The 25106-nt window shown below is 47.2% G+C and overlaps 2 protein-coding genes and 2 long non-coding RNA genes across 11 annotated transcripts in view; 3 read left to right on the forward strand and 1 right to left on the reverse strand.

Annotated features, from left to right (window-relative positions):
- LOC114586291 (tRNA (32-2'-O)-methyltransferase regulator THADA-like) overlaps positions 1-6498 on the forward strand; it is a 58725-nt gene extending 52227 nt beyond the window's left edge. For 3 of the 7 annotated variants that reach the window (XM_077920849.1, XM_077920848.1, XM_028709554.2), the window contains 5 exons: positions 287-528; positions 2299-2475; positions 2946-3224; positions 5296-5501; positions 6209-6498. In XM_077920849.1, the coding sequence (XP_077776975.1) occupies positions 287-528; positions 2299-2475; positions 2946-3224; positions 5296-5501; positions 6209-6462 (1158 nt within the window). In that variant the 3' untranslated portion in view covers positions 6463-6498. Of the gene's footprint in view, positions 1-286; positions 529-2298; positions 2476-2945; positions 3225-5295; positions 5615-6208 lie in introns of those variants that run through there. The other 4 variants (XR_013391077.1, XM_077920850.1, XM_028709558.2 and 1 more) reach the window with 4 other exon arrangements.
- Positions 6499-10324: 3826 nt separating this feature from the next.
- On the forward strand, positions 10325-13389 carry LOC144325780 (uncharacterized). Its single transcript, XR_013390958.1, has 2 exons — positions 10325-10815; positions 11529-13389. It is a non-coding gene; the product is annotated as an uncharacterized LOC144325780 (long non-coding RNA).
- Positions 13390-13567: 178 nt separating this feature from the next.
- On the reverse strand, positions 13568-14666 carry LOC144325781 (uncharacterized). The gene is made up of 2 exons (XR_013390959.1): positions 14553-14666; positions 13568-13738 (listed from the first exon to the last, which is right to left on the reverse strand). It is a non-coding gene; the product is annotated as an uncharacterized LOC144325781 (long non-coding RNA).
- LOC144325778 (uncharacterized) lies at positions 14571-24209 on the forward strand. Of its 2 annotated transcripts, none has more exons than XM_077920064.1 (3): positions 14571-15427; positions 18444-19390; positions 22009-24209. In XM_077920064.1, exons 1-3 carry the CDS (start codon positions 14734-14736, stop codon positions 22225-22227), a joined length of 1860 nt encoding a protein of 619 aa, XP_077776190.1. In that variant the 5' UTR covers positions 14571-14733; the 3' UTR covers positions 22228-24209. The 2 variants fall into 2 exon arrangements, with proteins under 2 accessions (XP_077776190.1, XP_077776191.1); XM_077920065.1 differs by having other exon boundaries at positions 18444-19367.
- Positions 24210-25106: the final 897 nt, after the last annotated feature.

The raw sequence follows: 25106 nt of genomic DNA on the forward strand, positions 1-25106 counted from the left end.
CAGCATGACTAAACCGCTTCTGGCGCAACAGGACACCATGACGGAGACCAGATTGCACAGAAACTCCGTTTAGCTTCCCGCCACAGTGGTACCTATTTATCTATTTGCACTGGCGTGCTTTTGAACTGCTAGGTTGGCAGAAGCTGGGACAGAGCAACGGGAGCTCACTCTATCACGGGGATTTGAACCACCAACCTTCCGATCGGCAAGCCCAAGAGGCTCAGTGGTTTAGACCACAGCGCCACCCATTCCCAATGTGAAATATGTTTCCCTTCTGTTGAATTAGGAGAAACTAGGTCAGAAGCTGAAAGAAGGGGCCAACAACGTGCTTCTGAAGTTATACCTAGAAGCTTGTGTGCATCTCTGTAGCAAGCTGAGGTTTCGGAGCCCAGCTTCTTCTCACGAGCTGCGGGGAGCTGTGCTCGCAGAGACCAAGAGAGACCTCCTCTCCATGGTGGGGAACGATGATCTCAGCCCAGAGCTTCTGGGACATGCGCTGTGTCTTACTCCTTTGCTCCTGACTCCAAGGTAAGTAGATTAATTGCCAGAGGAGCCAGTGTGGTGTAGTGGTTAAGAGCGGTAGACTCGTAATCTGGGGGACCGGGTTCGCGTCTCTGCTCCTCCACATGCAGCTGCCGGGTGACCTTGGGCTAGTCACACTTCTCTGAAGTCTCTCAACCCCACTCACCTCACGGAGTATTTGTTGTGGGGGAGAAAGGGAAAGGAGAATGTTAGCCGCTTTGAGACTCCTTTGGGTAGTGATAAAGCAGGATATCAAATCCAAACTCTTCTTCTTCTGAATACCTGCAGATCGCAGTTGGGCAGACTGCTGTTGTGCTCATGTCCAGTTAACAGGCTTTCAGCAAACATCTGTTCAGCCACTGTGAGAATAGGATGCTGGACTAGATGGGCCACTGGCCTGAGTTAGCAGGGCTCGTTCTTAATATCTTTTGTGTCTGGGGTGGGGAACTTCAGCCTCCCAGACAATGCTACACTGCAGGAATGGCAGGTGAAATGGATGGAAAATGCAGAAATGGCTAAATTAAGTGATAGAATCAGGAAGAAAGTGTATTTAAGGAAGATTTGTAGAATATCTGGAAAACTATTGTAAACAAAGACGTTGGCAGGTTTAGAATAAATTCAGCAGTATATAGTTAACTGAGATAAGATTGAAAAAGAAAAGCACACAGATTGATTAGAATGTGCAGCAAAAAAAGGGTGACCAAAACAAACCATGGAAGGGGTGGAATGGAAGTCAATATTAAATGTATGATATGTGTTTTGGTGACCATAAAAGTTTTTTTAAAAAGAAAAGATATTTTATTTTATTTTCTATTTTGTTTTTATTTTTCAAAAAAAAATTATTAGTTTTCCAAATTTATAACAAACATATCCACATGAATAAAAAGAAAACATCAGAAAACAAACAAACATTTATCCTAACTGTAATAATTCCGCTTTTGTTATCATTGTTGGGTGACTTCCTCGAATCCCCCTGGCTGAGTTTCCATATAAATCATTGTAGCAGTTTTCCAAAACTATTTTACTTGGTCCATTGACATCTTTCTTTCTTTTCATTTTGTCTTTTGTCCATAATATCCTCCAACATCACATATTTAGATCCTAGGCCAATCTGATACTCGCAAGTAATTCTATTTCAGTTATCTTAACAAATTTAACCAAATAATCTTTGAATTTCCTCCATTCTTTATTTTTTATTTTTTAAAGATGTCGCTACACTACAGCTTTCATCATCCCTAGCCATCTGTCATGTTGACTGAGGCTGATGTGAGATTGAGTCCAGCAATGCCTGGAGTGTCACGGTTTCTCGGCACAAAAATATACAGGTTCTCCCTCTTCCCAGCACAAAAGTGCGCAAAGGCAAGGGTGGCATGGAACAAACTTGAGGGATGGTTTGCTTTCAGTTTTCTGCAAATAACATACAGTCGTACCTTGGAAGTCGAACGGAATCCGTCCGACTTCCAAAATGTTCAGAAACCAAAGTGCGGCTTCCGATTGGCTGCAGGAAGCTCCTGCAGCCAATCGGAAGCCGTGGAAGCCCCGTCGGACGTACGGCTTTCAAAAACAGTTCACAAACCGGAACACACACTTCTGGGTTTCAACCGTTCGGGAGCCGATTTGTTCGAGGCCAAGGCGTTTGAGATCCAAGGTACAACTGTACTGGAAAAATGACCTCCTGGCATCGTAAGGGCAACGTGCTAGAGATGGACGCTTGGAAGTTAATTAGTGTTGGCCTTCGCTCTCGCTTATTAAACATACTCTTTCCTCCTGGGACAGTCATGAGGATTATCCTTTACTGGAACAGTGGTGTGCAGTCATCGACCAGTGCAGCAACCCCTTGTCTTCAGAGGTGCTCAGAATGGCTGTGGCAAAGTCGCTGAGAATGTCTGGAGCCGATGTGCTCTGGAGAGCCCAAGAATCCTCCCGCTCGCCCCTTCGTGCCCTGGCATTACGGTACGTAGCTATGGGGCCAGGGGTCCAGCATCCTTGGGAAGCTGCCAGGGCCATAGCTGTCAACTTTCAGATTTGAAAATAAGGGATCAGCAGCCTCACGTGTCCCGGGGACAGCCTACGGGATATCTAACAATCTGGGATAGCAGCAGGAAGCAGCGGGAAACGGCTCTGGAATAAGGGAATTTCCCACAAAAAAATGGAAGGTTGACAGCTATGGCCAGGGCACGGCCGACACCTCTCTGCCCTGCCTCTTCCAGCTCCCGCGTTTATTCCCCAAGCAGCACCGGGGGCTTCCTCTACCTACGCATTTAGTTTCCCCCACAATGAAAACTCTGACCCAGTGTCACTCTGGGAAATCAGGTCAGCTTTCTGTCCATTGCACAGGGCTGAGATCTTTTGAGACCTCGCCTTCCTTGCCGCCCTCCAAATCGATTTTGTTTTGATTTGAATTTCCCTGCCTGATTTCACAGCCTGATTGGTGTGGCCGTTTGCCTGCTCCAGGACGAAGACCAGGAAGTGAGGCACGAGGCCTCCATCTTTGCCAGCCTCGTGGCGCAAGGACGGCAGGCGGCCTCGGGGCTTCCCCCTCAAAGCGGCTGCATCTTGCTTCAGAGCAACAAGGGCCTGGTTCTCCTACTGCAGTTCCTGCTGGAGAAGTTTGGGGATTGCCCAGAAGCCTTTGCATCTCTGGTGTGTCACCTTCCTTCCGTGGACCTCGGAGACGCCTTGGCAGAGTTAGAAGCCAAAGGGTGAGGAACAGAAGGAGCCATGGAACTGGAAGGGGGGATAGAGAAAGTTTTTTTTTTTTTTTTCAATGAATCCGGGGACACTTTTTCTCCCCTTAAGCTGAGTAGCAACAGGGAGTCAGTCGTGGGGATGGTGAGGCAAAAGACCCTGGGCCCAAGCACACATGCATATTGTATAAAGGTGCAAAGCCCTTCTTTCACACCCTGGGAAACATAAATGCGCAGTTTTTAAAAAACTGGGCAACAGCACGCCGCGCGCCCTTGACTCCTGAGCCTCCCCCAATCTCCTCCTTTGTTGTGACTGATCCGGCAGGCTCGGGAGTTGTGGGCGGGTGGCTGTTGCCCAGTTTTTTTAAAAAACTCTGCACATTTATGTTTCACAGGGTGCAAAAGAAGGGCTTTGCACCTTGCCTGGCACCTTGTCTTGCACCCCTCCTGGGCAACGCCCACCCGCCCGTGACTCCTGACCTCCCCCGATCTGTCAAAACAAAGGGGGAAGGGGGCAGGAGATCTGTACCGCCAGACGTCCCTGGTTCCCCTTCAGCAGCGGCGGCGGCAGTGAGCAGCTCCTGAAGCCAGCCAGAGCCAACTGCACTACCAGGCTGGCTCTGGGCTGCTGAGGCTGCCGCTGCGACGTTTCCCAGGGACAAATTTGCAAATCTGGGGACATTCCAGGGACGGAATTTGTCCGGGGACAGATTTGCAAATCCGGGGACTGGACATCTGGTAACCCTACTTTATATTAAATTAGACCAGTTGGTCCATTCAGCACAATTTTGTCTACCCTGGTGGCGGCAGCTCTACAGAGGTTGGGGCAAGTGCTGGAACCACCACAACCCTTCTGGTGATGGGCAGTTAATAGTCTAACCACCACCACAAGGACTTCCGTATGTTATTGGACTACAGTTTTCATCACCCCAATCATTGGCCGCACTGTTGAGAATGATGGGAGTTGGAGTCCAATGACATCTGGAGGGCACTGAGTTAGGGAAGGCTGCTCTGGAGTCTGACCCAATGAATTTCTTTGTTATCTTGCTAGGGATTTGCTAAGGAAGGCCATATAGCTCAGTTGTAGAGCATCAGCTTTGCATGCCAAAGGTTTCAGGTTTGATCCCCGGACTCTCTAGGAAGAGCAGAAGACCTTAAATGAGAACTTTATTTAAGTTCTCATTTAAGAAAAAAACCTGAAACCTTCCTCCTAGGTATAATGCCACCAGAAATCAAAAAAGAAATTAGACCCCTTTATGTACAGAAAGTACAGAAAGAATGGGAAATCTTTAAAGAATATCTGGAAAACTATTGTAATAATAAACATCTCCTGGCAGAACTAGAATGATTTTTGTAAAATAATAAATATAATATTTTTGGTATCTGATGAAAATAAAGAAAGTAATACAGTAATCTGGAACTGTGTGTGATAGAAATAATAATACAATGAGTCTAATCGGAAGTCAAATGTGTTTATTTTTTCCCCTTTTAAGTCTTTCTTTCTTTATTTAATTTTTATTGGAATTTTATTTACAACATAACACAACCCCACCCCCTAATACACATTAAACGTGAACATAACATAGTGAACATAACATACAACAGTACAAACAACATAAAAGACTTCCTTTATCCTGTATCTGGCCTCCTTATTTACTTCTTATAAACTGTGTCCTTTATGAATAATTATTAAGATTTTTCTAATTATAACTGAAATATCCACAAAGTCTTTTAATTTTTCTTTAAATCTTTGTCTTCTTCTTCTTCTTTATCTCTCTACCTTCTTTTTTGTCCTTTTCCTTTTTCTTTTTGATCTGCTAAGAAAGAGATAAAAGAGATAAAAGTTAAATATGAAAATTTGAGTAAGTTAAAGTGATGCTCTTTAATTTTTCAACTATTGATAAAGATGGTCAATTGTAATGAACTGATGTAGTAGTGATTGTGGATTTTTTGTTATTGTTGAATCTTAAATAAAGTATTCAAAGAACAACAACAACAACAAAATAGGAAGAGGAGAAGAAAAAAGTTATTTAGCTCGCTAAATCAAATACAGTGGCTTTTAAGCACATCTCTCTCTCTTTTTCAGGGTCGTCAGTCTTTACAAAGAGGACGAGCCCAACGTTTACGCAGAACCAGTTATCTTTTCTCAAACGCTGCTGCCTTTTCTCCTCCAGCTGCTTGGCAGAGCGTCCACCTCCCTGAAGCTTTGGGTACCAATGCAGGACTGGCTAAAGGCCACTGGGCCCGGAGTCTTCTCCAGCCTCCATCACTGCAGGCTGTGGTGGAGCCAAGGTGGGTTTGAAACCTGCAGAGCAGTTATCATTACTGTTTATTCAATTTATGTACCGCCCTTCATCGCAAGATTTCGGGGCGGTTCACAGAATAAAATACAAGATGAAACACAAGTAAGTAAATAATTAAAACAAAGACTACAAAACAGTAGACCCTCCCCTTCCCACAGTCGCGTTTAAAAAGCCATAGGATATTAATCAGCTGGGAACATTTTTGCCTGGCATCTAAAATATATATATCTGAAGGAGTGTCTCCACCCCCATCGTTCAGCCCGGACACCAGGGTCCACCTCCGAGGGCCTTCTGGTGGTTCCCTCACTGCGAGAAGTGAGGTTACAGGGAACCAGGCAGAGAGGGCCTTCTTGGTAGTGGTGCCTGCCCTGTGGAACGCCCTCCCATCAGATGTCAAGGAAATAAGCAACTATCTGACTTTTAGAAGACAACTGAAGGCAGCCCTGTTCAGGGAAGCTTTTTATGATTGATGTTTTGTTTGATGCTTTATTATTATTATTATTATTATTATTATTATTATTATTAATCATATTCTGTTGGGAGCTGCCCAGAGTGGCTGGGGAAACCCAGCCAGATGGGCAAGGTAATAATCATCACCATCATCATCCATGGGAATTGCCATCCCAAATGTCTTGAGGGCACTCAGTTGGGGAAGGGCTGGCCTCAGCGCTCAAACGTGTCTCCTGCATCTTTCAGCTGACAGCGCTTCTCTGCACCTGAAGGCTGTGGGTTGTCCAAAAGTCCACGTTGCCATCGCAGCACTGCTGGTCAAGGCTGTCCTTGTGGCAAGCATGCTGGAGCTCCTGGAAAAGACGAGTCAACCCAACGTCGAAGGGATTGACTTCACTGCCCAGAAGCTGAGATGTGTGGCTTTGTCTACTCAGAAGCTGCTGACTCAACATGGAATGACTTTTGCAATCAACTTAGAGACAGGGCAAGACTCATTCTGATTTATTTCTTTAGTGACTCACCAAGGGCTTTTTTTTTTAACAAAAACCATAAAGGAGAAAGAGGCTGCTACTTGGGAGATCACCATTGCATCCTCTTACACAGAACAGAGGGACTTGCGGGCCCAAAATCTAAATTTCCGTTGATGCAGTTTGCTTCCGAATGGCCAGGACCAAATGGAATATCTTTCCTTCCACCTAAAGATGGTTTGGAGGTTTCTCAGTGTTAAGTTGTGGGTGAACATATCATTGATGACACAGCGATTCTTCAAACAGCTCTTGTTTATTCACAGGCCGGAACAGAACTGAGCTGAAGGGTTCAGCCAGCCTGCTTATATAGAGCTCCACTACAACGCAACTGTAACACTTTCTGTAACTACCCAATCACTGAACGTCACTTTCAATCCCTTATTTGCATATGTGGACCTGAGTGAAAACTATCTACAGTATCCCCCTGCTGGCCCAGGGTGAGAACTTCAGTACATAACACTCAAGATGAAAGGCTTGCATGTCAGAGCTCAGCTATAAGAAGCTATTGGGCAGGAGGTGGGAAGTCAAGCCAGACCATGCAGCAGACAGGAAGTCTCTATGGCTCTTCCTGTCGAGGCCAATCAGTAGCCTTAGTGGGTGGAATCATGCCAGTGCCTAGCGATCCTCTGCTCCAGGCAAGGAGAACTGTTGGTGCTCCAGGTGTATTGATGAACTACAACTCCAGGCCCAGCAAGCATGACCAATGGCCAGGCATGATGGGAGTTGTAGTTCAGCAACATCTGGGGGTGGGCAAAAGTTTCTCCTTCCCTGCCCTTAACAGTGTTGGCTTCCCCCTTCTCTCTCCCCCCACCCCCGGTAAATGTTGTGCTTTCAGGGTAAGGAGGACAGTCTGCAACTTAAGTCTGCCCTACTGTGGGGTAGATTTTTACTGTGAATGTAGCTCAGTTTTTTTTCTCAGCTGGCTGCATTTTACTGCATCCGTTTTCAAGGCTCGCTTCTTTGCTCTTGTTCTAAGGAGCTCAAGAGGGCTGAGGAAAATAAACTTGTCAAGCGGAATATGGACAAAATGAGCTTGTACCAGATTTTCTCATTTTAATAGAGTGGGATTTTTAAAAGGAAAGGACGAACGTGAATGTTGTTAATTCCTGTGAATTGATTTGTGTGTGTATGTGTGGTTTTCAGTCAGTTAAGAATGGAGACATTGACATAGTCATCATGACTTACTGGCTCCTAGTACGTTTCCAAGGACAATTCAAAGTGTTGGTGCTGACCTTTAAAGACCTAAACGGCCTCGGTCCTGGGATGATGGGAGTTGAAGTCCAGCCACACCTAGACAACCACACATCTCCCGATCCTGCCATTTGTCAAAGAGACACTCTACAGATTCAGAGCATCCTTATTCACGTAAACGGTGAATTGTTGAAGTTGGCGAACATCAATGTTCTCCTTCCTTACAGGGCCGGGGAACCGTGAGGGCCTCATTCCCTATCTGGGGAGCCTTCCTAGGACCATGTGATTGTGGGCGGGGCCAGAGGCAAGTGGGCAGGGCAACAGATGCTACTCTCACTTTGCATGGCGGGGACAGGAGTCAGGGGCAGATCAGTACAGTGGTACCTCGGGTTAAGTACTTAATTCGTTCCGGAGGTCCGTTCTTAACCTGAAACTGTTCTTAACCTGAAGCACCACTTTAGCTAATGGGGCGTCCTGCTGCCGCCGCACCGCCAGGACATGATTTCTGTTCTCATCCTGAAGCAAAGTTCTTAACCCGAGGTACTATTTCTGGGTTAGCGGAGTCTGTAACCTGAAGCGTATGTAACCTGAAGCGTCTGTAACCCGAGGTACCACTGTAATAACTCGGGTGGTATCAGTGAAGCGAACTATGTATTCAAAGAAACAAAGAACTCAGGAGGCCAGACTTAGCACAGAAAGGAGGCAGTTGTGAGGACTGAAGGTCCCCCTGTCTTCCCACAGCTGCCTAAGCCCCCTCCTCTCCAGGGTTTCTCCCAAGCAGTCATAGACTGCGATTGCGCATAAACAACCCCATGCTCTGCACGTTCCGTTTGCACTGTGTTCCAGTTACGCAAGAAGTCTTCTGCACACCCGTGCCCAGCTCTCCACCCAGGGAAGCGAGAACCATTATTGCAGTTCACGGACAAATTCCAGCCAGGATTTTTAAAAGTTTAATCACTGAAGGAGGGCATGGAGCAACGTCAGCAAGAGGCATAGCCTGTGGGTGGGTTTGCGGCCCAGGGAGAGTCTCGTGGGACCGTTGGAGAAACCTGGAAAACACTGGGCCTCAGGTTCCCCACCTTTGCTTTGAACTAGGTAAAGGTAAAGGGACCCCTGACCGTTAGGTCCAGTCGTGACCGACTCTGGGGTTGCGGCGCTCATCTCGCTTTACTGGCTGAGGGGGCTTCCGGGTCATGTGGCCAGCATGACTAAGCCGCTTCTGGCGAACCAGAGCAGCGCATGGAAACTCTGTTTACCTTCCCGCCGGAGCAGTACCTATTTATCTACTTGCACTTTGACGTGCTTTCGAACTGCTAGGTTGGCAGGAGCAGGGACTGAGCAACGGGAGCTCACCCCGTCGTGGGGATTTGAACTGCCGATCTTCTGATCAGCAAGCCCAAGAGGCTCAGTGGTTTAGACCACAGCGCCACCCGCATCCCTGTAAAAGTTCTTGGTATGCTACCCTGAAGTCCATTTAGGGATTTGCAGCTTGGGTGTATTTAGCGGGAAATAAATAAATTGCAATTCAAGCCGCTGGTTTTGACCTATAAAGTCTTACATGGCTTAGGCCCCTAATACCTCAAAGACCACTTATGAACTGACCCTGACCCTGAAATCATCACCTGAGGCCCTTCTTTGTGTACCCCGTCCACGGCTGGTCTGGAGAGTTCCAAGCTAAGAATGGGCCTTTTCTGTGGTAGCTCCCCACTGGTGGAATGCCCTCCCCAGAGCGCCATAATTACATATCTTTAGGTGCCAGGCAAAAACATTCCTTTGAAATCAGGCCCAACCATTTTTTGAATGGGAGTTGGAGTCCAATGACATCTGGAGGGCACTGAGTTAGGGAAGGCTGCTCTGGAGTCTGACCCAATGAATTTCTTTGTTATCTTGCTAGGGATTTGCTAAGGAAGGCCATATAGCTCAGTTGTAGAGCATCAGCTTTGCATGCCAAAGGTTTCAGGTTTGATCCCCGGACTCTCTAGGAAGAGCAGAAGACCTTAAATGAGAACTTTATTTAAGTTCTCATTTAAGAAAAAAACCTGAAACCTTCCTCCTAGGTATAATGCCACCAGAAATCAAAAAAGAAATTAGACCCCTTTATGTACAGAAAGTACAGAAAGAATGGGAAATCTTTAAAGAATATCTGGAAAACTATTGTAATAATAAACATCTCCTGGCAGAACTAGAATGATTTTTGTAAAATAATAAATATAATATTTTTGGTATCTGATGAAAATAAAGAAAGTAATACAGTAATCTGGAACTGTGTGTGATAGAAATAATAATACAATGAGTCTAATCGGAAGTCAAATGTGTTTATTTTTTCCCCTTTTAAGTCTTTCTTTCTTTATTTAATTTTTATTGGAATTTTATTTACAACATAACACAACCCCACCCCCTAATACACATTAAACGTGAACATAACATAGTGAACATAACATACAACAGTACAAACAACATAAAAGACTTCCTTTATCCTGTATCTGGCCTCCTTATTTACTTCTTATAAACTGTGTCCTTTATGAATAATTATTAAGATTTTTCTAATTATAACTGAAATATCCACAAAGTCTTTTAATTTTTCTTTAAATCTTTGTCTTCTTCTTCTTCTTTATCTCTCTACCTTCTTTTTTGTCCTTTTCCTTTTTCTTTTTGATCTGCTAAGAAAGAGATAAAAGAGATAAAAGTTAAATATGAAAATTTGAGTAAGTTAAAGTGATGCTCTTTAATTTTTCAACTATTGATAAAGATGGTCAATTGTAATGAACTGATGTAGTAGTGATTGTGGATTTTTTGTTATTGTTGAATCTTAAATAAAGTATTCAAAGAACAACAACAACAACAAAATAGGAAGAGGAGAAGAAAAAAGTTATTTAGCTCGCTAAATCAAATACAGTGGCTTTTAAGCACATCTCTCTCTCTTTTTCAGGGTCGTCAGTCTTTACAAAGAGGACGAGCCCAACGTTTACGCAGAACCAGTTATCTTTTCTCAAACGCTGCTGCCTTTTCTCCTCCAGCTGCTTGGCAGAGCGTCCACCTCCCTGAAGCTTTGGGTACCAATGCAGGACTGGCTAAAGGCCACTGGGCCCGGAGTCTTCTCCAGCCTCCATCACTGCAGGCTGTGGTGGAGCCAAGGTGGGTTTGAAACCTGCAGAGCAGTTATCATTACTGTTTATTCAATTTATGTACCGCCCTTCATCGCAAGATTTCGGGGCGGTTCACAGAATAAAATACAAGATGAAACACAAGTAAGTAAATAATTAAAACAAAGACTACAAAACAGTAGACCCTCCCCTTCCCACAGTCGCGTTTAAAAAGCCATAGGATATTAATCAGCTGGGAACATTTTTGCCTGGCATCTAAAATATATATATCTGAAGGAGTGTCTCCACCCCCATCGTTCAGCCCGGACACCAGGGTCCACCTCCGAGGGCCTTCTGGTGGTTCCCTCACTGCGAGAAGTGAGGTTACAGGGAACCAGGCAGAGAGGGCCTTCTTGGTAGTGGTGCCTGCCCTGTGGAACGCCCTCCCATCAGATGTCAAGGAAATAAGCAACTATCTGACTTTTAGAAGACAACTGAAGGCAGCCCTGTTCAGGGAAGCTTTTTATGATTGATGTTTTGTTTGATGCTTTATTATTATTATTATTATTATTATTATTATTATTATTATTATTAATCATATTCTGTTGGGAGCTGCCCAGAGTGGCTGGGGAAACCCAGCCAGATGGGCAAGGTAATAATCATCACCATCATCATCCATGGGAATTGCCATCCCAAATGTCTTGAGGGCACTCAGTTGGGGAAGGGCTGGCCTCAGCGCTCAAACGTGTCTCCTGCATCTTTCAGCTGACAGCGCTTCTCTGCACCTGAAGGCTGTGGGTTGTCCAAAAGTCCACGTTGCCATCGCAGCACTGCTGGTCAAGGCTGTCCTTGTGGCAAGCATGCTGGAGCTCCTGGAAAAGACGAGTCAACCCAACGTCGAAGGGATTGACTTCACTGCCCAGAAGCTGAGATGTGTGGCTTTGTCTACTCAGAAGCTGCTGACTCAACATGGAATGACTTTTGCAATCAACTTAGAGACAGGGCAAGACTCATTCTGATTTATTTCTTTAGTGACTCACCAAGGGCTTTTTTTTTTAACAAAAACCATAAAGGAGAAAGAGGCTGCTACTTGGGAGATCACCATTGCATCCTCTTACACAGAACAGAGGGACTTGCGGGCCCAAAATCTAAATTTCCGTTGATGCAGTTTGCTTCCGAATGGCCAGGACCAAATGGAATATCTTTCCTTCCACCTAAAGATGGTTTGGAGGTTTCTCAGTGTTAAGTTGTGGGTGAACATATCATTGATGACACAGCGATTCTTCAAACAGCTCTTGTTTATTCACAGGCCGGAACAGAACTGAGCTGAAGGGTTCAGCCAGCCTGCTTATATAGAGCTCCACTACAACGCAACTGTAACACTTTCTGTAACTACCCAATCACTGAACGTCACTTTCAATCCCTTATTTGCATATGTGGACCTGAGTGAAAACTATCTACAGTATCCCCCTGCTGGCCCAGGGTGAGAACTTCAGTACATAACACTCAAGATGAAAGGCTTGCATGTCAGAGCTCAGCTATAAGAAGCTATTGGGCAGGAGGTGGGAAGTCAAGCCAGACCATGCAGCAGACAGGAAGTCTCTATGGCTCTTCCTGTCGAGGCCAATCAGTAGCCTTAGTGGGTGGAATCATGCCAGTGCCTAGCGATCCTCTGCTCCAGGCAAGGAGAACTGTTGGTGCTCCAGGTGTATTGATGAACTACAACTCCAGGCCCAGCAAGCATGACCAATGGCCAGGCATGATGGGAGTTGTAGTTCAGCAACATCTGGGGGTGGGCAAAAGTTTCTCCTTCCCTGCCCTTAACAGTGTTGGCTTCCCCCTTCTCTCTCCCCCCACCCCCGGTAAATGTTGTGCTTTCAGGGTAAGGAGGACAGTCTGCAACTTAAGTCTGCCCTACTGTGGGGTAGATTTTTACTGTGAATGTAGCTCAGTTTTTTTTCTCAGCTGGCTGCATTTTACTGCATCCGTTTTCAAGGCTCGCTTCTTTGCTCTTGTTCTAAGGAGCTCAAGAGGGCTGAGGAAAATAAACTTGTCAAGCGGAATATGGACAAAATGAGCTTGTACCAGATTTTCTCATTTTAATAGAGTGGGATTTTTAAAAGGAAAGGACGAACGTGAATGTTGTTAATTCCTGTGAATTGATTTGTGTGTGTATGTGTGGTTTTCAGTCAGTTAAGAATGGAGACATTGACATAGTCATCATGACTTACTGGCTCCTAGTACGTTTCCAAGGACAATTCAAAGTGTTGGTGCTGACCTTTAAAGACCTAAACGGCCTCGGTCCTGTATACCTGAAGGAGCGCCTCCATCCCCATTGCTCACTGAAGTCCAGCTCCGAGGGCCTTCTGGCGGTTCCCTCCCTGCGAGAAGTGAGGTTACAGGGCCTTTTTGGTAATGGCACCCTCCCTGTGGAATGCCCTTCCATCAGATGTCAAGGAAATAAACAACTATCTGACTTTTAGAAGACATCTGAAGACAGCCCTCTTTAGGGATGTTTTTAATGTTTGATGTTTTATCATGTTTTTTTTAATATTGGGAGCCGCCCAGAGTGGCTGGGGAAACCCAGCCAGATGGGCGGGGTATAAATAAATTATTATTATTATTATTATTATTATTATTATTATTATTATTATTATGTGAAAAATTCACAAACATATGGAGTCCGTCTTGTGGAATGCTCTGCCAACAGAGATTCAGCAGGAGCCTTCCGTTTCAACTTTTAAATGCCTGCTAGGGGAAAAAAATCTATTCCGTCAGACTTCTGCAGACAATTCAGAACACACCTTTCCATAACAGCCGGTTTTCCATTTTCATATGCTTATTACTGGATGGGTGGCACTGCTTTAGTGCTGTTCAACATATGCATGAAACCGCAGAGTGGGGTCATCCGGAGTTTTGGACCACCTTGTCAGCAATTTCGTGATGACACACAGAGCTCTACTTCTCCTTTGCATCTGCAAGTAAGGCAGTGGAAGTCTTGCCTCAATAATGGACTGGATTATTTATCCTTCCATCAGTTTCTGCTGGTCAGTGGAAGTCTTGCCTCAATAATGGACTGGATTATTTATCCTTCCATCAGTTTCTGCTGGTGGCCCAGCTGCAACCCCTATCTGGACCAGGTTAGCCTGACTTCTATCTATGCTTTGGTAACCTCTAGGTTAAATTACTGCAGTGCGTTACCATAGAACTGTAGAAGACGGAAGGGACCTCAAGGGGCATCTAGTCCAACCCCCAGTTGGTGCAGAATTAAGCAGCCAGTTGCTCACTGGGGCAAGACGGTTTGACACCAATCCCCGCCCAACTGGACTGGCTACCAATCAGTTTCCAGGACCCATTCAAAGTGTTGGTTTTGACCTATAAAGCCTTAACGTTGTGAACCCCCCTGAGATCTTCGGATGAAGGGTGGTATACGAATTTAATAAAATAAAGTAAATAAATAAAACAGCTCAGGACTGCAACACCTCAAGGACCTCTATGGCCTTTTAAACTGGGTTGGGGGTGGGGTGGGGAGGAGGTTTATTATTTTTTCCTACTACGGTACTTATTTTTGTGACCTTATATCATAAACCACCCTGTGATCCTCTGACAAAGGGCAGCATAGAAATTTAATAACTAACTAACTGGTTTTAGATACCATATGGCTGTTGCAAACCACTCATATTTTTATGAACAGCTATGTGCAATTTTTAAAAAATAAATAGCCTTAATATATATATATATAGAGAGAGAGAGAGAGAGAGAGAGAGAGAGAGAGAGAGAACACCAAACCATGGAAGGAAGAACACACAGATTCCCAGGTGGTTGTGGGGATTAAATGGCTCCTTGGTGTAATAAAAAAAGTGGGGCATAAATGCAAAATAAACAAGCAAACTTAAATTTCATTCCTTTCCGTGGTTCTACCGTGGGCAGAGTTCAGTTGCATGCGCCCCGATGGGTCTACTCTGAGTAAATGCTGGACACTTTATTTTTTAAGGCTCCAGCGAACTGGCTGAGGTCAGTTCTCCACGTCGTCGTCCAGGCGGTGACGATCCGGTGCCTTGAGCAGCGGAGGGTTAACCCGGACCACCACTTGCCTGCCCCCTTTGCAGAAGGAGTCCCAAAGGCGGATCTGGGCTGCTGCGCCCGCACTGCGCTCCGATGGCGCACGGGCGAAGCCTTGCGCGCTCCTGAGCTTGGAGGCGCCTCTCTCCTCCGCCGCCTCCTCGCCCTTCTCGGACCAAAAAGGTGGGAGAGGAAATACCATCGAGCGAGAAAATCTAAGGGAAATACCGCGTGGCTTTCTCTGAAGCCATTTCCTCTTCCTCCTCCCTTTCCCCCCTCTGTGTTATTATTATTTGTATGGTTTGTGGCTATCATTGCTTTTGCTGCCAAAAACGACCGGAACGGGGTCCACCTCCTGCATCCTCGCCATCGGTGGCACCAGCACTTTGCACATGCTCAGGGGGCGCTGCCTTTAGCTCCAGAAGTTGCAGTTGGAAGAAAGTGGTCAGAAGGGAAGCGGGTAGAGTGTGTGTGTGCGCGTATGCGTGTTTGGCTCTGCACACAACATACAGACACGCAACGCCCCTTGTTCTTCGCTTTGGAGCGTGTGATGAGGACGAAGGAGACGCGAGAGCCCCGAAAACCGGCGGGCAGGGGAGGCGGTAAGTTTCAGACTTTCCTTCCTTGCTGTGTTGTTGTTGTTGTTGTTTAGTCGTTTAGTCGTGTCCGACTCTTCGTGACCCCCTGGACCAGAGCACGCCAGGCACTTCTGTCTTCCACTGCCTCCCGCAGTCAAACTCATGCTGGTAGCTTCGAGAACACTGTCCAACCATCTCGTCCTCTGTCGTCCCCTTCTCCTTGTGCCCTCCATCTTTCCCAACATCAGGGTCTTTTCCAGGGAGTCTTCTCTACTCATGAGGCGGCCAGAGTACTGGAGCCTCAGCTTCAGGATCTGTCCTTCCAGTGAGCACTCAGGGCTGATTTCCTTAAGAATGGAGAGGTTTGATCTTCTTGCAGTCCATGGGACTCTCAAGAGTCTCCTCCAGCACCATAATTCAAAGGCATCAATTCTTCTGTGATCAGCCTTCTTTTTGGTCCAGCTCTCGCTTCCGTACATCACTACTAGGAAAACCATAGCTTTAACTATACGGACCGTGTCGGCAAGGTGATGTCTCTGCTTTTTAAGATGCTGTCTAGGTTTGTCATCGCTTTTCTCCCAAGAAGCAGGAGTCTTTTAATTTCGTGGCTGCTGTCACCATCTGCAGTGATCATGGAGCCCAAGAAAGTAAAGTCTCTCACTGCTTCCATTTCTTCTATTTGCCAGGAGGTGATGGGACCAGTGGCCATGATCTTCAGGGTTTTTTATGTTGAGCTTCAGACCATATTTTGCGCTCTCCTCTTTCACCCTCATTAAAAGGTTCTTTAATTCCTCCTCACTTTCTGCCATCAAGGTTGTGTCATCTGCATATCTGAGGTTGTTGATATTTCTTCCGGCGATCTTAATTCCGGCTTGGGATTCATCCAGCCCAGCCTTTCGCATGATGAATTTTGCATATAAGTTAAATAAGCAGAGAGACAATATACAGCTTTGCCGTACTCCTTTCCCAATTTTGAACCAATCAGTTGTTCCCTATCCAGTTCTAACTGTAGCTTCTTGTCCCACATAGAGATTTCTCAGGAGACGGATGAGGTGATCAGGCACTCCCATTTCTTTAAGAACTTGCCATAGTTTGCTGTGGTCGACACTCAAAGGCTTTTGCATAGTCAATGAAGCAGAAGTAGATGTCTTTCTGGAACTCTCTAGCTTTCTCCATAATCCAGCGCATGTTTGCAATTTGGTCCCTGGTTCCTCTGCCCAGTGGCGTAGCGTGGGGGGTGCAGGGGGTGCCGGCCGCACCGGGCGCAACATCTGGGGTTAGGGCAAATCCACGGGTTAGGGGGTGCAAATCCACAGGTTAGGGGGCGCAAATCCACGGGTTAGGGGGCGCAAATTACTTGCCTTGCCCCGGGTGCTGACAACCCACGCTACGCCTCTGCCTCTTCTAAATCCAGCTTGTGCTTCTGGGAGTTCTTGGTCCACATACTGCTTGAGCCTACCTTGTAGAATTTTAAGCATAACCTTGCTAGCATGTGAAATGAGTGCAATTGTGCGGTAGTTGGAGCATTCTTTGGCACTGCCCTTCTTTGGGATTGGGACTCCAATCCTCTGGCCACTGCTGAGTTTTCCAAACTTGCTGGCATATTGAGTGTAGCACCTTAACAGCATCATCTTTTAAAATTTTAAATAGTCTGGAACTCTCTAGCTTTCTCCATGATCCAGCACATCCTTGCTATGTAATTCGGTAAAATTTATTTTTTAAAGCTATCAGGGCGCTCTCGAGACATCAGTCTAACAAAATCACAGTTAGGCAAACTGCAGTGCTGGGAAGTGAGCCTAAAACACCAGCAAAACGGCCAGCGGGAAGACCCACGCAGCTGATCATACGTGTGAAACAGCTTGTGAAAAGTTACAGGTCCCAGAGAAGAAGGAATTGCTCAGAGGTAGAGCATCTGATTTGCACGCAGAAGGTCCCAGGTGGAACCAGCACTTTGCACATGATCAGGGGGCACTCCCCTTTAGCTCCAGAAGTTGCGGTTGGTGGGTTCAATCCAGGAGATGCTAAGTCCCTGGAGAGCAGCTGCCGGTCATTGTGGGCAATAACTGAGCTAGATGGGCCGATGTTCTGGCTTCAGTAGGAGGCAGCTTCCTGTGTTCATAAAAGAGAGGCAGTGTGGTGCAGTGGCTAGTGTGTTGGACCAGGACCTGGGAGATCAGGGTTTAAATCCTCCACTTGGGTGATCTTGGGGCAGTTGCTATCCTGATGTATCTCACAGGGTGTTGTGGGGGGTTAAATAAGGGGGAGAGCCATGTGCTCCAGTTCCCCCCTGTTTTGTTTGTCGGGGAGTAGTTAAGTTCATTGGGACACCGGACAGAGCGAGGGCGAGATTGGAACAGTGATTGTGTATATTGTGAAGTGAAAGAGGCCTTTGATGATAACACTTCCTGTTTTGTCAGTTACTTACTAATACATCTAAAGCATGTGACCCCCCCCCCAAAAAAAAAAAATATTATGGAAACTGTAGTTTAAGGGGAAATTTTTAAGAAAGCAGGGATATTTTTAAAAAAATTATTATTGAATGATATTCCCTCCCAAAAAAATTCACAACATAAAATAACAGTAAAGAAAAGAACAACTTAAGTGAAGCAGCAAGTATCGTAAAATCATACCAAATAAAGTGGGGCACAGAATGGAAAATCAGGCAATATTGAGCATTACACTGAACTTAAGCTAAAGACTGATATAAGAATTGGAGACCCCAGGTGCATATTGTGATTTGAATGTTTTAATGTGTTGTTTTAGTTGCATTTAACCTCTTAGGTGGAATGATCTGGGAAAAGGTTTTCTTTCTGTGCAAGAATCTTGTGGGCTTCCAATTTACAAGCCTTTTGCTCTCTAGTCCAGAAACAAGAGATTTTATCTATCCCTGTGAATGCATAAACCCAAAGAGCCTCAAAGAGGTTGTTCTTAAGTCTCTCCAGGGTTAGCAATTAGGGTGTTAATCAGAAATCCTGCACAGATCACGTTCGCAACCTGAGCACCCACTGTATCAAGATTCTGCTTGTCTTTTGAACTGCAGGAGCCAACATGGCAACGGCCAAGGCGAAGAGGATCAAGTTTTCTGATGAGGAGAAGTTCCTGATTCTGGAAGGATTTGCTCTCCGCAAAGACATCCTGATCCCGAAGAGCGGCCGCTACAGCAATACCGTCGCCCGCCAACGGGCCTGGGAGGAGATCGCCGCGGCCGTCAACTCTCTGAATCCTCTCATTCAGCGCACGCCGCAAGAGATCCTCAAGAAGTGGAAAAACATGGTGGTGGACGCCCGCAAGGGTCTAAGTGTGGAGAAGCACCCTCTGCTGCAGAGGCAGCCCCGGGAACGCCTCTTCCGCGATATCGTCGCTCTCCTCAATAAAACGGACCCCGCGCTCCCCAGACCGTTGCTTTACAGTCCTGGCTTGAGAGCTGAGTCTCCGGGCAGCCCTGGAGGAGACGCGTCGCCAACAATCCACGCCGAGGTGCTCTCAGGCTCGCCTTGCCTGTCGTATCTCCACAACGACAGCCACTACTGGCAGCCTTGCCGAATTGAGGCTCCCGGAAACCCCAAAGCCAACGGGGGATCGCCGCAGGCAGATTTAGCAAGGCAGAACTTGGCCAGCCTCTCGCAGTCTGGGGACGACGTCGAACGACGTGGAGAGGACACTCGAGAGAGAGGGGGAAAGACGTCAGCGGAGCCCTGCAAGGGGGTCCCGTTGAGCTACGTTCATCACTCAGATCAGCCGCACTGTGCACAAATCCCCAGGATGCTTTTGCCCCAAAGGGGGGAATCCGGGCGGTCCAGCGTTTGTAGAACGCCAGAACCTAGTACCTGCTCATCAGACTTACCTTTGTCATGTAAGCTTGAGTGCCCTTTAAGCCACCAGCTGGAATGTCCTTGTCTGGGAACTACCTGCAGCCCCTTGATTCAAAACAGCAGCATTGGGAGTTCCGCCCTCAATGATCACGGTGAGGATCTCTGCCCAACTCAGGTTGTACTGCTTGTCTGTTTATTACAGGGTTTGTTGCTGTTTAGTTGTGTCCGACTCTTCGTGACCCCATGGACCAGAGCACGCCAGGCACTTCTGTCTTCCACTGCCTCCTGCAGTTTGGTCAGACTCATGTTTGTAGCTTCGAGAACACTGTCCAACCATCTCATCCTCTGTGGTCCCCTTTTCCTTCTGCCCTCCATCTTTCCCAACATCAGGGTCTTTTCCAGGGAGTCTTCTCTTCTCATGAGGTGGCCAAAGTATTGGAGCTTCAGCTTCACGATCTGTCCTTCCAGTGAGCACTCAGGGCTGATTTCCTTCAGAATGGAGAGGTTTGATCTTCTTGCAGTCCATGGGACTCTCAAGAGTCTCCTCCAGCACCATAGGGAACCCTTTCCAGGCCAAGCCCATGCTGGGCCGTGCCAGGTGCAGAAGTGGGCAAAGGAATGCATGTAAAATTGACCTCTGGTTTCTGCACGCACTCGCAAACCCCTGTCAGTCCTCTGTTCAAGTGTAGAATCATCGAACTGCAGAGTGGAAAGGGACCCGGCGGTCATCTAGTCCAACCCCTTGCAATGCAGGAAATATGCAGGTGGCCTGTATGGGGACGGAACCTGCAACCTCGACATGATATGCGTGGATAGCGCAGTTGGTTGGGGCGTGGTGCAGATAATGCTAAGGTTACAGGTTCGATCCCTGTATGGGACAGCTGCATAATTCCTGCATTGCAGGGAGTTGGATCAGATCATCATCAGGTCCCTTCCAAGTCTGCAGTCTTATGATTCTGTGATTAATAATAATAATAATAATAATAATAATAATTCATTATTTATACCCCACCCATCTGGCTGGGTTTCCGCAGCCACTCTGGGCGGCTCCCAACAGAATATTAAAAAACAAGATAAAACATCAAACCTTAAAAACATCCCTAAACAGGGCTGCCTTCAGATGTCTTCTAAAAGTCAAGTACAGTGGTACCTCGGGTTAAGAACTTAATTCATTCCGGAGGTCCGTTCTTAACCTGAAACTGTTCTTAACCTGAGGTACCACTTTAGCTAATGGGGCCTCCTGTTGCCGCCACGCGATTTCTGTTCTCATCCTGAAGCAAAGTTCTTAACCTGAAGTACTATTTGATTCTTTGATTATCAGCGCCACGCTCTCACCAACTGAGCTAATTGCTAAATGCAAGAAGGATTATCAGTCCAGTGACACAGTCAAGCGGTTGTAGCTTGAAGCAGGGCCAGTGAGGGGTGTGGCCTGTCAGTGGGGGTGTGGCCTGGGGAGAATTCCAAAGGCCAGACCAGGCTTCCTCAAATTCGGCCCTCCCGATGTTTTTGGCCTACAACTCCCATGATCCCTAGCTAGCAGGACCAGTGGTGAAGGATGATGGGAATTATAGTCTCAAAACATCTGGAGGGCCGAGGTTGAGGAAGCCTGGGCCAGACAGATAAGGCTAGAGAGCCTGAGGTTTGGCACCCTATTTTAATGAATGTCCACTTTTCCTTCAGAGAACCAAAGGTTCTCCCGTCCTCATTTTTTCTTCACAAACAGCCCTGTGAGGTAGGTTCAGCTGAGAAATGATGACTGGCCGAAGGCCACTGAGGGTGCATTCAGAGGTAGGGAATATTGTGTTTGCATTCCTGATTATAATACTAGTGCTCCTGTCTCATTTTATAATTTATTTCCCCCCACGCTGCAGCATTTCTGTTCACCCGCGATTCCCCTGTCAAAACAGCAGGAAAGAGTTGCATGCCCAAAGACTTGCTACTTGAACCCCATGATTTTCCAGGTGAAATAGGCTGCCCACAGATTCTTTCTGGAATCAAATAGCCTTGAAACGAGTGACTGACATGCTATTTACCGTCAGGAGATTGAATACACCGCTGTGTGAATGCAGCCCTGGTGAACTTTGTGGCCAAGTGTTTAGTATGCGGTGTCAAATGAGGGAACTTTTTAAAAAACTGTTTAATGTACAGCAGGTTCTGTAGGTTGCATATACTGGAAGTATGCATGTGCTGTCTTGAGACTATAAAACCCATGATGCAGTGCGATCATGAGTGATAGGACACCTGCATTGGGGGGGATCCATGATCTGTAAGTGAAGCAAGCAATTATATATAGAGTCAGTATGGGAGTGGGGACACGGGTGGCGCTGTGGGTTAAACCACAGAGCCTAGAACTTGCTGATCAGAAGGTCAGCGGTTCAAATCCCCGCGACGGGGTGAGCTCCCGTTGCTTGGTCCCTGCTCCTGCCAACCTAGCAGTTCGAAAGCACGTCAAGGTGCAAGTAGATAAATAGGTACCACTCTGGCAGGAAGGTAAACGGCGTTTCCGTGCGCTGCTCTGGTTCGCCAGAAGCGGCTTAGTCATGCTGGCCACGTGACTCGGAAGCTGTACGCCGGCTCCCTCGGCCAATAAAACAAGATGAGCATCGCAACCCCAGAGTCGGCCACGACTGGACCTAATGGTCGGGGTCCCTTTATCTTTAAGTATGGGAGTACAGATGGGCTTAGTTGAAGTTTTGACTGTTTTGGCTAAGTTTCGCCTTGTTGGCGTTTCAGACAGGTTCCCCTGGCTCTCTGCTTTAACCCTCTTTTTCTTGGGCTTCTGTTTGCTTGCAGCTGAAGATTTGCACCCCAGCCAGAAGGGTTGCAGCACACCAACCAGAGGCCCATCCAAAGAGCTTTTGGAGAGGCAGAGCCAGCTGCAAACCGAGGTTCTGGAACTGCAGAAGGAGACCCTCCAGCTGCAGAAGGAGAAGATCCTTCTGGAGAAAGAGAAACTGTTGCTGGAAATTCTCAAGCTCCGCCGTGACCTGGGCACATGAGAACAATGTCTGAAAAGTTGTTCTCTGAATTTGAGCTTTGCGCCCGGAACTTGATGCATCTCAGAGGGAGGGCAGGACTCGGAGCCAGACTCAGTGTGGGTGGGTGTGAAATCGTCACCACCATCACTGTGCCCTTGAGCATGCACAGAGTGCCTTTCTCATCACCAAGCGCCCGCAAATCACCGATTGGCTTCTGGGCTTAGGAACGGAGCTTTCAGATGAGTCTGGCGACTCCAATCTCTTTGCCCTTTCCATATACAGTGGTACCTCGGGTTACATACGCTTCAGGTTACAGACTCCGCTAACCCAGAAATAGTTCTTCAGGTTAAGAACTTTGCTTCAGGATGAGAACAGAAATCGTGCTCCGGTGGCTCGGCAGCAGCGGGAGGCCCCATTAGCTAAAGTGGTGCTTCAGGTTAAGAACAGTTTCAGGTTAAGTATGGATCTCCGGAACGAATTAAATACTTAACCCAAGGTACCACTGTATCCCGGGTGGCGCTGTGGGTTAAACCACAGAGCCTAGGACTTGCTGATCAGAAGGTCGACGGTTCGAATCCCCGCGATGGGGTGAGCTCCCGTTGCTCGGTCCCGGCTCCTGCCAACCTAGCAGTTCAAAAGCACGTCAAAGTGCAAGTAGATAAATAGGTACCGCTCCGGCGGGAAGGTAAACGGCGTTTCCGTGTGCTGCTCTGGTTCACCAGAAGCGGCTTAGTCATGCTGGCCACATGACCCGGAAGCTGTACGCTGGCTCCTTCGGCCAATAAAATGAGATGAGCGCCGCAACCCCAGAGTTGGTCACGACTGGACCTAATGGTCAGGGGTCCCTGAACCTGAACGACTGTACCCCATTTGGCCCTCCAGATGTTGATGGAACACAACTCCCAACAGCAAGGGATGATGGGAGTTGAAGTCCAGCCACACCTAGACAACCACACATCTCCCGATCCTGCCATTTGTCAAAGAGACACTCTACAGATTCAGAGCATCCTTATTCACGTAAACGGTGAATTGTTGAAGTTGGCGAACATCAATGTTCTCCTTCCTTACAGGGCCGGGGAACCGTGAGGGCCTCATTCCCTATCTGGGGAGCCTTCCTAGGACCATGTGATTGTGGGCGGGGCCAGAGGCAAGTGGGCAGGGCAACAGATGCTACTCTCACTTTGCATGGCGGGGACAGGAGTCAGGGGCAGATCAGTACAGTGGTACCTCGGGTTAAGTACTTAATTCGTTCCGGAGGTCCGTTCTTAACCTGAAACTGTTCTTAACCTGAAGCACCACTTTAGCTAATGGGGCGTCCTGCTGCCGCCGCACCGCCAGGACATGATTTCTGTTCTCATCCTGAAGCAAAGTTCTTAACCCGAGGTACTATTTCTGGGTTAGCGGAGTCTGTAACCTGAAGCGTATGTAACCTGAAGCGTCTGTAACCCGAGGTACCACTGTAATAACTCGGGTGGTATCAGTGAAGCGAACTATGTATTCAAAGAAACAAAGAACTCAGGAGGCCAGACTTAGCACAGAAAGGAGGCAGTTGTGAGGACTGAAGGTCCCCCTGTCTTCCCACAGCTGCCTAAGCCCCCTCCTCTCCAGGGTTTCTCCCAAGCAGTCATAGACTGCGATTGCGCATAAACAACCCCATGCTCTGCACGTTCCGTTTGCACTGTGTTCCAGTTACGCAAGAAGTCTTCTGCACACCCGTGCCCAGCTCTCCACCCAGGGAAGCGAGAACCATTATTGCAGTTCACGGACAAATTCCAGCCAGGATTTTTAAAAGTTTAATCACTGAAGGAGGGCATGGAGCAACGTCAGCAAGAGGCATAGCCTGTGGGTGGGTTTGCGGCCCAGGGAGAGTCTCGTGGGACCGTTGGAGAAACCTGGAAAACACTGGGCCTCAGGTTCCCCACCTTTGCTTTGAACTAGGTAAAGGTAAAGGGACCCCTGACCGTTAGGTCCAGTCGTGACCGACTCTGGGGTTGCGGCGCTCATCTCGCTTTACTGGCTGAGGGGGCTTCCGGGTCATGTGGCCAGCATGACTAAGCCGCTTCTGGCGAACCAGAGCAGCGCATGGAAACTCTGTTTACCTTCCCGCCGGAGCAGTACCTATTTATCTACTTGCACTTTGACGTGCTTTCGAACTGCTAGGTTGGCAGGAGCAGGGACTGAGCAACGGGAGCTCACCCCGTCGTGGGGATTTGAACTGCCGATCTTCTGATCAGCAAGCCCAAGAGGCTCAGTGGTTTAGACCACAGCGCCACCCGCATCCCTGTAAAAGTTCTTGGTATGCTACCCTGAAGTCCATTTAGGGATTTGCAGCTTGGGTGTATTTAGCGGGAAATAAATAAATTGCAATTCAAGCCGCTGGTTTTGACCTATAAAGTCTTACATGGCTTAGGCCCCTAATACCTCAAAGACCACTTATGAACTGACCCTGACCCTGAAATCATCACCTGAGGCCCTTCTTTGTGTACCCCGTCCACGGCTGGTCTGGAGAGTTCCAAGCTAAGAATGGGCCTTTTCTGTGGTAGCTCCCCACTGGTGGAATGCCCTCCCCAGAGCGCCATAATTACATATCTTTAGGTGCCAGGCAAAAACATTCCTTTGAAATCAGGCCCAACCATTTTTTGAATGGGTGGGATGTTTTGATGCAGAACTGTCTTTCAGATTTGTCCCCCACGCCCCTGATGCTGGTTTCAATGTGTGTTTCCTTCTCACTTAAAATATTTTAAGTCTCTTTGAGTCGCCATGGCTGTTATGTACTGAAGTTCTCACCCTGGGCCAGCATGGGGATACTGTAGATAGTTTTCACTCGGGTCCACATATGCAAATAAGGAATTGAAAGTGACGTTCAGGGATTGGATAGTTACAGAAAGTGGTTACTGTTGCCTTGTAGTTGAG

This window comes from Podarcis muralis, chromosome 16 (genome assembly GCF_964188315.1).
Source record: "Podarcis muralis chromosome 16, rPodMur119.hap1.1, whole genome shotgun sequence".
Taxonomy (NCBI): Eukaryota; Metazoa; Chordata; class Lepidosauria; order Squamata; family Lacertidae; genus Podarcis; species Podarcis muralis.